The sequence below is a fragment of the Monodon monoceros genome, unplaced genomic scaffold (genome assembly GCF_005190385.1).
Source record: "Monodon monoceros isolate NGI ecotype Baffin Bay Population unplaced genomic scaffold, NGI_Narwhal_1 Super_Scaffold_16, whole genome shotgun sequence".
Lineage (NCBI taxonomy): Eukaryota > Metazoa > Chordata > Mammalia > Artiodactyla > Monodontidae > Monodon > Monodon monoceros.
This window is the reverse complement of record NW_021703772.1, coordinates 44,389,077-44,405,604: the sequence shown is the minus strand read 5'-3', so window position 1 is coordinate 44,405,604 and position 16,528 is coordinate 44,389,077. Positions and strand designations below refer to the sequence as shown.

The window sequence follows — 16,528 nt, the reverse complement described above, 5'->3', positions numbered from 1 at the left end:
GGGGCACGGAGTGCGGGGCGGGCCTGCAGCGGCAGAGGCCGGCGTGAAGTTGCACCAGCCTGAGGCGCCCCGTGCATTCTCCCGGGGGAGTTGTCCCTGGATCCCGGGACCCTGGCAGTGGCAGGCTGCACAGGCTCTCCGGAAAGGGGGTGTGGATAGTGACCTGTGCTCACACACAGGCTTCTTCGTGGCGGCAGCAGCAGCCTTAGCGTCTCATGCCCGTCTCTGGGGTCCGCACTTTTAGCCGCGGCTTGCGCCCGTCTCTGGAGCTCCTTTAAGCAGCACTCTTAATCCCCTCTCCTCGCGCACCAGGAAAGAAAGAGTGAAGAAAAAGTCTCTTGCCTCTTCGGCAGGTCCAGACTTTTCCCCGGACTCCCTCCCGGCTAGCCGTGGCGCTGTGTTCACGCCGCCAACCCCAGTACTCTCCCTGCGCTCTGACCGAAGCCCGAGCCTCAGCTCACAGCCCCGCCCTCCCCAGCGGGTGAGCAGACAGGCCTCTCGGGCTGGTGAGTGCCGGTCGGCCCTGATTCTCTGTGCGGGAATCTCTCCGCTTTGCCCCCTGCACCCCTGTTGCTGTGCTCTCCCCCGTGGCTCTGAAGCTTTTCCCGTGTGCCACCCGCAGTTCCTAGTGTGTGGAAACATTTCCTCCTTCACAGCTCTCTCCCACTGGTGCAAGTCCCGTCCCTATCCTTTTGTCAATGTTTATTCTTTTTTCTTTTGCCCTACCCAGGTACGTGGGGGGTTTCTTGCCTTTTGGGAGGTCTGAGGTCTTCTGCCAGCATTCAGTAGGTGTTCTGTAGGAGTTGTTCCACGTGTAGATGTATTTCTGGTGTATCTGTGGGGAGGAAGGTGATCTCCGCGTCTTACTCTTCCGTCATCTTCCCGGAAGCCCTGTATATCTTCTTTGCTAAAGTATTTGTTCAAATATTTTGCCCATTTTATACATTGTGTTGTCTTGAGTTGTAAGCCTTCTTTATAAATTCTATATACAGCTCTTTTTTTGTTGTTGTTAGATGTATGTTTTGCATAAATTTTCTTCCAGTCTGTGGTATTTTTCCATTTTTGTAACAGTCTTTTGAAGAGGTGAAGTTTTAAATTTTTATGAAGTCCAATTCATTGATTTAAAAATTATTCAGTTTAAGAACTCTCTTGTAAACCCAAGATCATAAAGTTTTTCTGTTTTCCTCTATATTTTGATGTATGATACATTTTGAGTTGGCTGAGATTCATTTTCTCACATATGGCTGCCCAACTGCTTCAGCATCATTTATTGAAAAGATTATCTTTTCCTCCATTGAATTAGCTAGGCACTTTTGTCAAAAATCAATTGACTAGATATTTGTGGGTCTATTTCTTGACATTTTATTCAGTTCTATTTAACTATTTGTCCATCTTTATGTTATACTCATTGTCTTAATTACTGTAGGCTTACTGTAAATCTTGAAAGCAGATAGCATTAAGTCCTTCGACCTTGCTGTTTTTCAAAGCTGTTTTGGCTGTTTCAGTTCCCTTGTATTTCCATATAATTTAAAAAATTAACCTGCCAATTTCTAAAAAAGATCCTTCTGTTATTTTGATGGGAATTGCATGGAATCTATAAGTAAAGTTGGGGAGAACATGCATCCCATTAATATCACGTTTTGTAGTCCATAAACACAGTATATTTCTCCATTAATTGGGCCTTCTTTAATATCTCCCAGCAATGTTTTATACTTGCCAATGTACAACTCTTGCACATTTTTTGCCAGTTTTACCTTACGTATTTCATATTTTAAAATCATGCATAAGAAATTTTGATTGAATGCTGGGCATTGTGAGTTTTAAATTGATATATGCTGGATCTTATTGTTTTACTTTAAAGAGAGTTAGGCTTTATTCTGGCATGCAGTTATTTTACTTGGGATCAGAACCTTTTGCACCTAGCTTTTAACCTTTCCTAGGACAAGTCTAGAGCAGCCTTTACGTTGGAACTAACTTAACTCTGTGCTTTTGGGATGATTCCTTTCAGAGGACTCAATCTCTTTGTATAGTCCCGTGTATTATGAGGTATCTACACTCTGGCCAGTAGGAACACAAACCATCCCTAGACAAGTGTGAGCTCTGAGAATTGTTCAGCCTACTGCTTGTAGTGATTCTTTTCCCAACTTAATTTTTGAGTTCTATTCCATTATTAACATGTGAAGATTCAGTCAGAGATTTGAGGGTGTTCGTCTTATAACACCACCATCATCATTATAGTCATCATTATTAAAAATAGTAATTTTTTTGAAACCAACCTCCAGCATCTTCACCCCCTTGAAATCTCCCTACCTACTCCTTTTCCACCTACTCTGAAGTGAGCAATACCTCTTCTGTGCTTCAAGTGTAGTTTTCTAATCTCTGTCAAAGCACTTATTGCATGGTATTGAAATCATATATTTAAATAGTTGCTCACCCTATAAAATATAAACTCCTTGAGGGTAGAGATTCTAAGTCCTTCTTTTAGCCCTACCTCCTACCTCAGTGCCTGGTGTACCAGGCATTCAATACCTGTCGGTTGAATGAAGAATATTCATGTAATTAGTGTTTGTGTACATCCCCTGGTGGCCAGTGTGGGGGGGAGTAGGGGACAAGGAAACCAAAAGTATTCTTTGCTCCTTCTATAATATTTCCCTTAGTCCCTTCAAACTTCCCCAGGTCATAATAAGTAGGTGGTTTCTCTTCATTGTTCATAAAGGAGCCCAATCTTGTATTTATATTTAAGTATGTAAACCCACTGCATATGTGTTGTGACATTTATTGGCAAAAGAACAAAATTTAAATTGTTTGTGCATGTCCACTAGAAAGAGATGATCTGAGTTTCTTCATTGAGATTAGACCTGCAATTTAAAGTAGTATGCTTAAAAGGAAAAGTAAGATTATCTTTTTAGTATGTATATTTAAGGAATCCAGAAATTTAACCAGGTGATTACTCGAGTTATTTTTATAAAAAAAACTTTTCATGGGCTTCCCTGGTGGCGCAGTGGTTGAGAGTCCGCCTGCCGATGCAGGGGACACGGGTTCGTGCCCCGGTCTGGGAGGATCCCACATGCCGCGGAGCGGCTGGGCCCATGAGCCATGGCTGCTGAACCTGTGTGTCCAGGGCCTGTGCTCCGCAACGGGAGAGGCCACAGCAGTGAGAGGCCCGCGTACTGCAAAACAAACAAACAAAACTTTTTATGGAAAACAGTAGCAACTATAAGCTATAGTACCTTGTACATAATAATTTTTTAATAAATGATAGCTATTACATTATTATTCCCTGATAGTCCAGCACTTCTAATTTCTTTGTTCTGTGACTATTAGAAAACCATCTACACTTCTAACAGTAAATTTTCCATGTTTATCCACTTTGCCTTTTAAAAAATTAATTAAGGTAAAATAGTGTCAATATAGCATTTCTTTTTGTAATTTACCAACCATATTACGCTAGGACACATTATCAACCAAATATGTTGAGCTATGTTTGACTTTACCATTTTCAAGATGGAAAAAATATTATCTCATGGAGTTGTGGATTCTTACAGGTGTCGCCCATACAAGCAATCCCATTAGTCAACAGTTTCTTGTAGAAGAAAATGCCTTTCCAGTACTTATCCAACTACTGAGAAATCACCCTTCTCCTAACATTAAGGTATATATAAGATTTTTTTGTGTGATATAGTAAAAATTAACATAAATGACTTTTTAAGAATAATTTGTATCTTTAGGCAAGCTCACAAGTATAATAAAAATATTTAACCTTTTAAACAAAATCTTAGAAGTTTAAACAAAAAAATTGCTACAAAGATAGTAGCAAAGATACCACTAAATTTTATTAAAATATGGTTTTTTCAAATATAATAAGAAAGTCTCATGTCCTTACTCATCAAAGAAGTTTTATTCCTCAGATATTTGATTATCCATAGAATTTCTTCCCTACTTCCTCAGATAATGGTTGCTAAAACTGGGTGGGGATAATGAGGATGTGCGATTTATGTAGCAAAATTTCTCGAATATAAGTGAATCCTGTCAGTGCCACACCATCAATACAGCCCTGCCGTCTACAAAGCAGTCTGTGTTGTCTGGCAGCAATAGTTATCTCAAGGGTGGACACTGCTAGGTATTACTGAGTTGTTGAGGAGTCATTCACTCTTCCATTTACTTCTAGTAAAATGCCTTTAATAAAACGACATTCACATCTATTCAAATCCTTTACCAAGGTTTTAGAAATTCAGGACGTCTATACTTGGCCAGACAGAAATTATAAGGACAAGAAATATATTTTCTCTTCAAAATTTGGTATGTGTTTTGCTGGAAATGAGAAAATAAAAATAATATAGGAGTAAAATATATAAGTAAACATAGCGTTGTTTCTTTTAAGGAATGTGTTTATTATCAGAAAAGATGTCATAAGTTATCTGGCTTTTCTTGCTGTGAAAGAGATTATTTCATTACAGGAGTTGATTAGGGAAACAAAAAAAAGAGGCATATGCTAGCAATTTTTTGGCTTGAATTATACGTAAAAACTGCAACGACTTTTAAAGTACAAATAAATTTCACAAGATGAAGGAAAATGCCACATAAAAATACATTTTTATTTTAAAATGTGCATTTTCATGGCCAGTTTACTTCAACTGCATCTATCTGTATTTCAGTATACATTTTCACTGAGTTCTTAAACTTGTTAAAACAAAACATAAATACATTTTAATACTTTTCCTCAAGTAAGATTCTATAGTAATTTTGCAAAAATAATCATGCTTTTCAAATTCACACTTTTCATAGAAATGCATGGTGTAGCACTTTAAAAATTTGTCTACTGAGCCCAATAATAAACAAGGTTCATTAGCAGCCTCCTTAAATGACTCCAGAACTAGAAGAGGAAAACTTCCTCAGGTCTACCTGCCAGTGTTTTGCTTCAATTAATTCAATGGTCAGTAGCTAACAAGCAGTTCAGAACAGCTTTATAATTCATGCTAGGAAATTAAAAAAACCTTTTTTTAGATGTAGAAGGAATGCAACTATGCACTTAAGAGAAACTTCTTCACACGTCCTGCAGGCCCTTGTTGCCTCCCGTTATGCCCTCAAATGAAACTTTGTGATTGTGCAGCACACAGAAGGATATTTTCTCAGCTGTTAAAAATTATAAGGGACATTTCTCCAGAAGTTGTAAATGCCACTCTCTAAATACTAGTCAGAGAGATGGAATTAATGGATTTTATGGTATCTTTGAATTGGTATATCCTATATAAATATTTGTATAATGAAATATGTCATTTGATAAACCATGAGTGAAAAATAATTTTTGAAAATCACATTTTTAGGTTGAAGTGGCATTTTCCTTGGCATGCATTGTCCTAAGGAATGATCAGTTACAGAATGAATTACAAGAAAATGAAGGATTTAATTATGCTGATGTCCTTTATCTTCTTCACTCACAAGATAAGGTAATAACTATACAAAATATTAGAGCTCATTTAGAAGAAAATGATTTTTAGACTACATCCTCAAAATTTCATCAAGTTTTTTTCATGGCAATATTCAAATGTATTATTTAAGAAATGTAAATCTCTTTGGTGGGTTGTTAGTTTGTAATGATGGAATAATATTGTTCCATATTTTTCATAGTTGTCATATTTCATCTTGAAATATAACAATTTTTTTTAATGTGCAGAGTCTCATTTTTTTAAATATCTTTATTGGAGTATAATTGATTTACAATGTTGTGTTAGTTTCTGCTGTATAACAAAGTGAATCAGCTATATGTACATATATCCCCATATCCCCTCCCTCTTGTGTCTCCCTCCCTCCCTCCCTATCCCACCCCTCTAGGTGGTCGCAAAGCACCGAGCTGATGTCCCTGTGCTATGCAGCTGCTTCCCATTAGCTATCTATTTTCATTTGGTAGTATATATATGTCAATGCTACTCTCTCACTTTGTCCCAGCTTACCCTTCCCCCTCCCCGTGTCCTCAAGTCCATTCTCTATGACTGCGTCTTTATTCCTCTCCTGCCCCTACGTTCATCAGAACCACTTTTTTTTTTTTTTTTAGATTCCATATATATGTGTTAGCTTATGGTATGTTTTTCTCTTTCTGACATACTTCACTCTGTATGACAGACTCTAGGTCCATCCACCTCACTACAAATAACTCAATTTCATTTCTTTTTATGGCTGAGTAATATTCCATTGTATATATGTGCCACATCTTCTTTATCCATTCATCTGTCGATGGACACTTAGGTTGCTTCCATGTCCTGGCTATTATAAAGAGAGCTGCAATGAACATTGTGGTACATGACTCTTTTTGAATTATGGTTTTCTCAGGGTATATGCCCAGTAGTGGGATTGCTGGGTCGTATGGTAGTTGTATTTGTAGTTTTTTAAGGAACCTCCATACTGTTCTCCATAGTGGCTGTATCAGTTTACATTGCCACCAACAGTGCAAGAGGGTTCCGTTTTCTCCACACCCTCTCCAGCATTTATTGTTTCTAGATTTTTTGATGATGGCCATTCTGACCTGTGTGAGGTGATACCTCATTGTAGTTTTGATTTGCTTTTCTCTAATGATTAGTGATGTTGAGCATCCTTTCATGTGTTTGTTGGCAATCTGTATGTCTTCTTTGGAGAAATGTCTGTTTAGGTCTTCTGCCCATTTTTGAATTGGGTTGCTTGTATTTTTGATATTGAGCTGCATGAGCTGCTTGTATATTTTGCAGATTAATCCTTTGTCAGTTGCTTCTCCTGCAAATATTTTCTCCCATTCTTAAATGTAGCAATTTTAATACTTGGTGAAGAGCCAAAAAACAAATGTTTTTGGATGCATCAAACTTTAACCTAATTTTATGACATTTCAAAACTCAGTCATCCACTTCTTACCCAGTATTCTAGAGTGGTGGTTCTCAAACTATTTGTAATAAAGGAATAGCCTTTTATTCAGCAATCTGTTATGGGGAAATAATTTTAAAGCAACCAAATGTATGTATGTATGTATGTATGTATGTATTTAGTTATTTATGGCTGCGTTGGTTCTTCGTTGCTGTGCGCAGGCTTTCTCTAGTTGCGGTGAACGGGGGACACTCTTTGGGGGGGCCTCTCATTACGGTGGTTTCTCTTTGTTGCAGAGCACAGGCTCTGGGCATGTGGGCCTCAGAAGTTGTGGCACGTGGGCTCTAGAGCGCAGGCTCAGCAGTTGTGGCGCATGGGCTTAGTTGCTCCGCAGCATGTGGGATCTTCCCGGACCAGGGCTTGAACCCGTGTTCCCTGCATTGGCAGGTGGACTCCTAACCACTGCGCCACCAGGAAAGTCCCTAAAGCAACCAAATTTTAAATTTTGAAGTAATTTTAGACTTTCCATAAATTTGCAAAAATAGTACAGGGTGTTCTGGCTATCCTTCATATATCTTTCCTGGATGTCAACCAGGAAATTAACTTCGATACAATAGTATTAGCTAATCTGCAGACTTCATTTTAAATTTTGCCAGTTTCTCACCAATGTCCTTTTCCTATTCCAGAATTCAATCCAGGATCCCACATTGCATCTAATTATCATGTCTCTTTAGTCTGCTTTAATCTGTGACACTCAGTCCTTTGTCTTTCATGATTTTCTGTCTTTCGTGATTGTGATATTTTTGATGAGTCCAGGCCAGTTATTTCATAGAATGTCCCTCAATTTATCTGATGTTTCTCACAGTTAAACTGAGGTTATGCATTTTGGCAAGAATACCATAGTCTTCACTCACTTTCCCTGTGCATCATTTCAGGGGGTACACGTTGATATACCTTATAACTGGCAATGTTAACTTTGGGTGCCTGATTAAAGTGGTGTCTGGCATATTTCTCCACTGTAAAGTTATTGTTCTTCCCTTTGTAATTAATAAGTACCTTGAGGTGAGACGCTTTGAGACTATGGAAATATTCTGTTTTGCCTCGTACTTTTGCTCACCAATTTTAGGATCCACTGATGCAATAATAATTACTCTGGCATCTGCCTAATGGCGATTATTAAAAAATTTCCCTTCTTTATTAATTTATTAATTGGTATTTAACTGTAAGGAAGAGCTGTTTCTTTTAAATGTCTATTCTCAGTTTCTATAATCCTTTTGTCAATGATTTTGTGGACTAACACTGGTCCATGGGCCACACTAGCCCTAGAGAAATACAGAAACTCCCAAACTTTTGTTACCTACAGTGCATTTAGCAATAAGGGGAGAAAATTGCCAATTATGTCTCTCTCAGTTCTGGGAGATTTTGAGGAAGGAATAAGGATTGTAAAGGGGAGAAATGAAGTCATCGCATTAATTTTTTTAAATACAGAATTTTACTCTAGTGTAGTACACAAAAAGATGGAGAAGTGCTGCTGTAATATGGGCAAAAACAGGATGAGAGATTCATGTCTGACTGACTTTCTAAACTACATTTCTTCCTTCTCCACTCTGTTCCTTCCACACTTTACTCTCATTACCCTATTCCTCAGGGACACCCATCTTCTCCCTTTCCTTCTACTGCCCATTCCACTCTCAATCATTCTACTTTTCCTCCAACGTTGTTACCACCTGCTTCACTCTCTGGACACTATTCCTTTGTACCTAATACTTTTCTTCTTGCCTGTGACCAGGTGACTATTTTGTAAGTACATACTTTTTTTTTAACTTTTGAATTTTATTTTACTTTTTTATACAGCAGGTTATTATTAGTCATCAATTTTATACACATCAGTGTATACATGTCAATCCCAATCGCCCAATTCAGCACACCACCATCCACACCTCCCCGCAGCTTTCCCCCCTTGGTATACATACGTTTGTTCTCTACATCTGTATCTCAACTTCTGCCCTGCAAACTGGTTCATCGGTACCATTTTTCTAGGTTCCACATATATGCGTTAATATACGATATTTGTTTTTCTCTTTCTGACTTACTTCACTCTGTATGACAGTCTCTAGATCCATCCACGTCTCAACAAATGACCCAATTTCGTTCCTTTTTATGGCTGAGTAATATTCCATTGTGTATATATACCACATCTTTATCCATTCATCTGTCAATGGGCATTTAGCTTGCTTCCATGTCCTGGCTATTGTAAATAGTGCTGCAATGCACATTGGGGTGTGTGTGTCTTTTTGAATTATGGTTTTCTCTGGGAATATGCCCAGTAGTGGGGTTGCTGGGTCATATGGTAATTCTATTTTTAGTTTCTTAAGGAACCTCCATACTGTTCTCCATAGTGGCTGTATCAATTTACCTTTCCACCAACAGTGCAAGAGGGTTCCCTTTTCTCCGCACTCTCTCCAGCATTTCTTGTGTGTAGATTTTCTGATGATGGCCATTCTAACAGGTGTGAGGTGATACCTCATTGAAGTTTTGATTTGCATTTCTCTAATAATTAGTGATGTTGAACAGCTTTTCATGTGCTTCTTGGCCATCTGTATGTCTTCTTTGGAGAAATGTCTATTTAGGTCTTCTGCCCATTTTTGGATTGGGTTGTTTGTTTCTTTAATATTGAGCTGCATGAGCTGTTTATATATTTTGGAGATTAATCCTTTGTCCATTGATTCATTTGCAAATATTTTCTCCCATTCTGAGGGTTCTCTTTTCCTCTTGTTTATGGTTTCCTTTGCTGTGCAAAAGCTTCGAAGTTTCATTAGGTCCCATTTGTTTATTTTTCTTTTTATTTCCATTACTCTAGGAGGTGAATCAAAAAAGATCTTGCTGTGATTTATGTCAAAGAGTGTTCTTCCTAAGTTTTCCTCTAAGAGTTTTATAGTGTCTGGTCTTACATTTAGGTCTCTAATCCGTTTTGAGTTTGTTTTTGTGTATGGTGTTAGGGAGTGTTCTAATTTCATTCTTTTACATGTAGCTGTCCAGTTTCCCCAGCACCACTTATTGAAGAGACTATCTTTTCTCCATTTTATATTCTTGCCTCCTTTATCATAGATTAGTTGACCATAGGTGCGTGGGTTTATTTCTGGGCTTTCTATCTTGTTCCATTGGTCTATGTTCCTGTTATTGTTCCAGTATCATATTGTCTTAATTACTGTAGCTCTGTAGTATAGTCTGAAGTCAGGGAGTCTGATTCCTCCTGTTACGCTTTTTTCCCTCAAGACTGCTTTGGCTATTCGGGGTCTTTTGTGTCTCCATACAAATATTAAGATTTTTTGTTCTAGTTCTACCAATGGTAAAAAATGCCATTGGTAATTTGATAGGGATTGCATTGAATCTGTAGATTGCTTTGGGTAGTATAGTCATTTTCAGAATATTGATTCTTCCAGTCCAAGAACATGGAATATCTCTCCATCTGTTGGTATCATCTTTAATTTCTTTCATCAGTTAGAGTTTTCTGCATACAGCTCTTTTGTCTCCCTAGGTAGGTTTATTCCTAGGTATTTTATTCTTTTTGTTGCAATGGTAAATGGGAGTGTTTCCTTAATTTCTCTTTCAGATTTTTCATCATTAGTGTATAGGAATGCAAGAGATTTCTGTGCATTAATTTTGTATCCTGCAACTTTACCAAATTCATCGATTAGCTCTAGTAGTTTTCTGGTGGCATTTTTAGGATTCTCTATGTATAGTATCATGTCACCTGAAAACAGTGACAGTTTTACTTCTTCTTTTCCAATTTGTATTTCATTTTCTTCTCTGATTGCCATGGCTAGGACTTCCAAAACTATGTTGAATAATAGTGGTGAGAGTGGACATCCTTGTCTTGTTCCTGATCTTAGAGGAAATGCTTTCAGTTTTTCACCACTGAGAATGATGTTTGCTGTGGGTTTGTCGCATATGGCCTTTATTATGTTGAGGTAGGTTCCCTCTATGCCCACTTTCTGGAGAATTTTTATCATAAGTGGGTATTGAATTTTGCCAAAAGCTTTTTCTGCATCTATTTAGATGATCATATGGTTTTTCTTCTTCAATTTGTTAACATGGTGTATCACATTGATTTGTGTATATTGAAGAATCCTTGCATCCCTGGGATAAATCCCACTTGAGCATGGTGTATTATCCTTTTAATGTGTTGTTGGATTCTGTTTGCTAGTATTTTGTTGAGGATTTTTGCATCTATATTCATCAGTGATATTGGTCTGTAATTTTCTTTTTTTTGTAGTATCTCTGTCTGGTTTTGGTATGAGGGTGATGGTGGCCTCACAGAATGAGTTTGGGAGTGTTCCTTCCTCTGAAATTTTTTGGAAGAGTTTGAGAAGGATGGGTGTTAGCTCTTATCTAAATGTTTGATAGAATTCACCTGTGAAGCCATCTGGTCCTGGAATTTGGTTTGTTGGAAGAATTTTTTTTTTTTTTTTGGGCGGTACGCGGGCCTCTCACTGTTGTGGCCCCTCCCGTTGTGGAGCACAGGCTCCGGACGTGCAGGCTCAGCGGCCATGGCTCACGGGCCCAGCCGCTCCGCGGCATGTGGGATCTTCCCCAACTGGGGCACGAACCCGTGTCTCCTGCATCGGCAGGCGGACTCTCAACCACTGCGCCACCAGGGAAGCCCTGTTGGAAGATTTTTAATCACAGTTTCAGTTTCATTACTTGTGATTGGTCTGTTCATATTTTCTGTTTCTTCCTGGTTCAGTCTTGGAAGCTTATACCTTTCTAAGAATTTGTCCATTTCTTCCAGGTTGTCCATTTTATTGGCATAGAGTTGCTTGTAGTAGTCTCTTAGGATGCTTTGTATTTCTGCGGTGTCTGTTGTAACTTCTCCTTTTTCATTTCTAATTTTAGTGATTCAAGTACTCTTCCTCTTTTTCTTGATGAGTCTCACTAATGGTTTATCAATTTTGTTTATCTTTTCAAAGAACCAGCTTTTAGTTTTATTGATCTTTGCTATTGCTTTCTTTGTTTTTATTTCATTTATTTCTGCTCTGATCTTTATGATTTCTTTCCTTCTGCTAACTTTGGGTTTTGTTTGTTCTTCTTTCTCTAGTTCCTTTAGGTGTAAGGTTAGATTGTTTATTTGAGATTTTTCTTGTTTCTTGAGGTAGGCTTGTATAGCTATAAACTTCCCTCTTAAAACTGCTTTTGCTGCATACCATAGGTTTTGGATTGTCCTGTTTTCATTGTCATTTGTCTCTAGGTATTTTTTGATTTCCTCTTTGATTTCTTCAGTGACCTCTTGGTTATTTAGTAATGTATTGTTTAGCCTTCATATGTTTTTTACGTTTTTTTCCCTGTAATTCATTTCATTTCTAATCCCATAGCGTTGTGGTCAGAGAAGATGCCTGATATGATTTCAATTTTCTTAAATTTACTGAGGCTTGATTTGTGACCCAAGATGTGATCTATCCTGGAGAATGTTCCATGCACACTTGAGAAGAAAGTGTAATCAGCTGTTTTTGGATGGAATGTCCTATAAATATCTATTAAATCTATCTGGCCTATTGTGTCATGTAAAGCTTCTGTTTCCTTAATTATTTTCATTTTGGATGATCTGTCCATTGCTGTAGGTAAGGTGTTAAAGTCTCCCACTATTACTGTGTTACTGTCGATTTCCTCTTTTATAGCTGTTTTATAGCTGTTTCCTCTTTTATAGCAGTTGCCTTATGTATTGAGGTGCTCCTATGTTGGGTGCATATACATTTACAATTGTTATATTTTCTTCTTGGATTGATCCCTTGATCATTTTGTAGTGTCCTTCCTTGTCTCTTGTAACATTCTTTATTTTAAAGTCTATTTTATCTGATAGGAATATTGCTACTTCAGCTTTCTTTTGATTTCCCCTTGCATGGAATATCTTTTTCCATCCCCTCACTTTCAGTTTGTATGTGTCCCTAGGTCTGAAGTGGGTCTCTTGTAGACAGCATATATATGGGTCTTGTTTTTGTATCCATTCAGCAAGTCTGTGTCTTTTGATTGGAGCATTTAATCCATTCATGTTTAAGGTAATTATCGATATGTATGTTCTTATGACTATTTTCTTAATTGTTTTGGGTTTGTTTTTGTAGGTCCTTTTCTTCTCTTGCGTTTCCCACTTAGAGAAGTTCCTTTAGCATTTGTTGTAGAGCTGGTTTGGTGGTGCTGAATTCTCTTAGCTTTTGCTTGTCTGTAAAACTTTTGATTTCTCCATCGAATCTGAATGAGATAGTTGCCAGGTAGAGTAATCTTGGTTGTAGGCTCTAACCTTTCATCACTTTAAGTATATCATGCCACTCCCTTCTGGCTTGTAGAGTTTCTGCTGAGAAATCAGCTGTTAACCTTATGGGAATTCCCTTGTATGACATTTGTTGTTTTTCCCTTGCTGCTTTCAATAATTTTTGCCAATTTGATTACTATGTGTCTTGGCGTGTTTCTCCTTGGGTTTATCCTGTATGGGAATTGCTGCGCTTCCTGGACCTGGGTGGCTATTTCCTTTCCCGTGTTAGAGAAGTTTTTGACTATAATCTCTTCAAATATTTTCTCTGGTCCTTTCTCTCTCTTTTCCTTCTGGGACCCCTATAATGCGAATGTTGTTGCATTTAATGTTGTCTCAGAGGTCTCTTAGGCTGTCTTTATTTCTTTTCATTCTTTTTTCTTTATTCTGTTCCGTGTTAGTGAATTCCATGATTCTGTCTTCCAGGTCACTTATCCGTTCTTCCGCCTCAGTTATTCTGGTATTGATTCCTTCTAGTGTAGTTTTCGTTTCAGTTATTTTATTGTTCATCTCTGTTTGTTTGTTCTTTAATTCTTCTAGGTCTTTGTTAAACATTTCTTGAATCTTCTCGATCTTTGCCTCCATTTTTTTTTTCAAGGTCTTGGATCATCTTCACTATCATTATTCTGAATTCTTTTTCTGGAAGGTTGCCTATCTCTACTCATTCAGTTGTTTTTCTGGGGGTTTATCTTGTTCCTTCATCTGGTACATAGCCCTTTCCCTTTTCATCTTGTCTGTCTTTCTGTGAATGTGGTTTTTGTTCCACAGGCTGCAGGATTGTAGTTCTTCTTGCTTCTGCTGTCTGCGCTCTCTCCTTTCTAATTTTTCAGTAAGTCCTGGCCTTCCTGGGCAAGGAGGGGCGACGACACGCATCGCCGCTCCTTCTCAGACTACTTTTCTTTGTTGCTGGAGTTTTGGGGGAGGGGAGGGAAAGGGTGGAAATGTTGGACGCTGGGGCAGCCGAGGCCCATGAAGACCCAGGAGAGGGGCTGCAGAGGGTGTTCAGGCCACTGGCTCCTGCCCTGCCATCCCGGCCGCCGCTGCTGCTGCCTGGGACCCGGGGCCTCGGCGGTGCTTGCTCTGCTCCTGCGCTGTGAGCTCTCGGGAGCCTCACCAGTACATAATTTTTATTATTGAAAATTTCAATCAGAAAAAGAATGACAAAGTAGCATAGTGAACTCAAATATTCCCATGACCTAGCTTCAGCAGTTATCAACTCATGGCCAATCTTATTTATATATTCCCTCATTTCCCCTATATTACTTTTGAAGCAAATCTCAGGCATCATATAATTTTATCTGTAAATATTTCCGTATGTACCTATAGCATTTTTATATGATTAAGAGCAGCAGAAGAAAACTCACTAAGATTAATTGTTCTCTCACACTAAGATTAATGGTTCTCTCTCTCTGTACTACCATGTTCAAATAAAATATTATAAATAAGATTTAGTGATAAGATTGTATCTTTTGGGTCTTTCTAGAAGATGGACCATACTTGTTAATCTTTGGCAAGTGGACTGCCAAAGGGAGAATTGCCTTTTGCTCTGTTTGCCCACTCCCAGAATGTTAAAGTGCGATTTTTAAAAGGAAATCATTTTTCTTTTATTCTCCCTTAGAATATAGTACAGTAGAATTTTTGTAAAATTTGTACTTATTTTAAGAAATGACAGATATCTCACAAGGCATAAAATTCAATATATATCATGCTATACAAGAGAAGTTTTGATTTATCAGCTCTATTTCAAAATATTGAAAGAAAAATATGTTGAAACAAAAGTTGAAGGTTAATGAAATCGTGGAGTTTCCTATTACCATTTAGGTATTCATTTGCATAATCAGTAATCTAACGTTCCATTTAAAAATTAAAATTTTTCTCTTTTCTTCTCCCTGATACCACAACCTAATTCTCTGTTTTATCTGTTCAGTAACATTCTGGGGTAACTCTATTATCTGTTTTCCCCAATAATGTCATATTTTACTCCCAGAGATACAAATGAAATGTATCTTAATATGCAAGAATTCAAAACCTATTACCCTTGAGTAACATGACAAATGAAGTAAGTTAAAGATAATGCATGTTTCTCCTATTTCTAGGATATTCGTTTAAGAGCAGGCTATGCGTTAACCCTTTTTGCCTTCAATAGTCGCTTTCAACAATACTTAATATTGGAAAGTGGAATAATGACCATATCAACTTTTGAACCTTTTTTTGAATCAACATTTGAAACTGAGAAGGCAATGGCAGCTTTTCAGGTATAAAATTGAAGGTTAAAACTTCAAATCAATATGTCTTTTTAGTGAAAACTGAAAAATTAGAAAAAACTTTGGATCTGAAAAAACGTTTACTGCTTTTGTAAAATTCACAGTATTTTTGACACCAGTCCCTTCCTCACTTCATAAAAACTCCATTATCTATGAGGATTTCTTCATTTATATAGAATTTTACAAGTCACAAGGCACTTTTGTCTTTATATCTCATCTGATGCTTATAACAACCCTATCAGATGGATAGAAATATAGTATTATTTTCATCAACCCTATTTTACAAGGAAATAGGTAGAGAAACATGGTAGTGTCCAAGACAAGTTTTCTAACTGCAAATCTTTAGCTGATCACCTAATTCTTCAACCATGTAGACAACCTTATGTATCTGGATTCTTCTTGGTCTTATTCTTCTTTTTCTATCCTATGACCTTTAGAAGTATTTTCTATGAAACCAAACTTCAACAATGCAAAAGTTGCAAACATCGTAGAAGGAATAATATGGCCTACGATGGTCACTGCAGTGATCAGATAGGGATATGTACCCTAGGTCCTCCCCACACAGCTCGCTTCTCATTGAATCATACCAAATTACCCCTCTTACTTTTCTGAGAAGTATCCCCTCAGAAATAAAAGGTTAATTACAGAAGCTGAGTAGAAAATGTTTAATGATTCTATGCCTCTTTTTTGTTTTTAGATTATTATATTAGCTAAAGTCATTATAGACGTGGACCACATTACTTTGACTGCAAGAGGTGTTACTATTTTAGTTGATAGTCTGTATTCAGTTCATTCCACTACTATTGTCTTGACAGGTAAGAAATAACTAGAAGCTAATCATATCCACCTAAAACTGTTTACAAAAAATTTTTTTGGTAATCTGAGCAATAATAAAATAATAAACCTGATATTCTGTCACACAGTTTGAAGAATGAACTCATATAAGTCTACACGGAACTCCAGAGTTAAGGCTACATGGAACAATGAAAGTCTACTGTGCACCTCAAATAGAACCTTTCTGATTTCCTAATTACTTTTTTGAACCCCTAATTACTTTTTCCAGAATGTAAGATGAGAATTCAACTATGAGCTACCAACAACAAAATTTGTACACTGCTTTATAATAATACTGGCA

The 16,528-nt window shown here is 37.6% G+C and overlaps 1 protein-coding gene across 2 annotated transcripts in view; it reads left to right on the top strand.

Moving 5' to 3' along the window:
- Window positions 1-16,528, top strand: part of ANKAR (ankyrin and armadillo repeat containing) — an 82,065-nt gene that overhangs the window by 57,511 nt on the left and 8,026 nt on the right. For both annotated transcript variants that reach the window (XM_029225682.1, XM_029225681.1), the window contains 4 exons: window positions 3,546-3,652; window positions 5,325-5,447; window positions 15,226-15,384; window positions 16,091-16,208. In XM_029225682.1, the coding sequence (XP_029081515.1) occupies window positions 3,546-3,652; window positions 5,325-5,447; window positions 15,226-15,384; window positions 16,091-16,208 (507 nt within the window). The remainder of the gene's footprint in view (window positions 1-3,545; window positions 3,653-5,324; window positions 5,448-15,225; window positions 15,385-16,090; window positions 16,209-16,528) is intronic.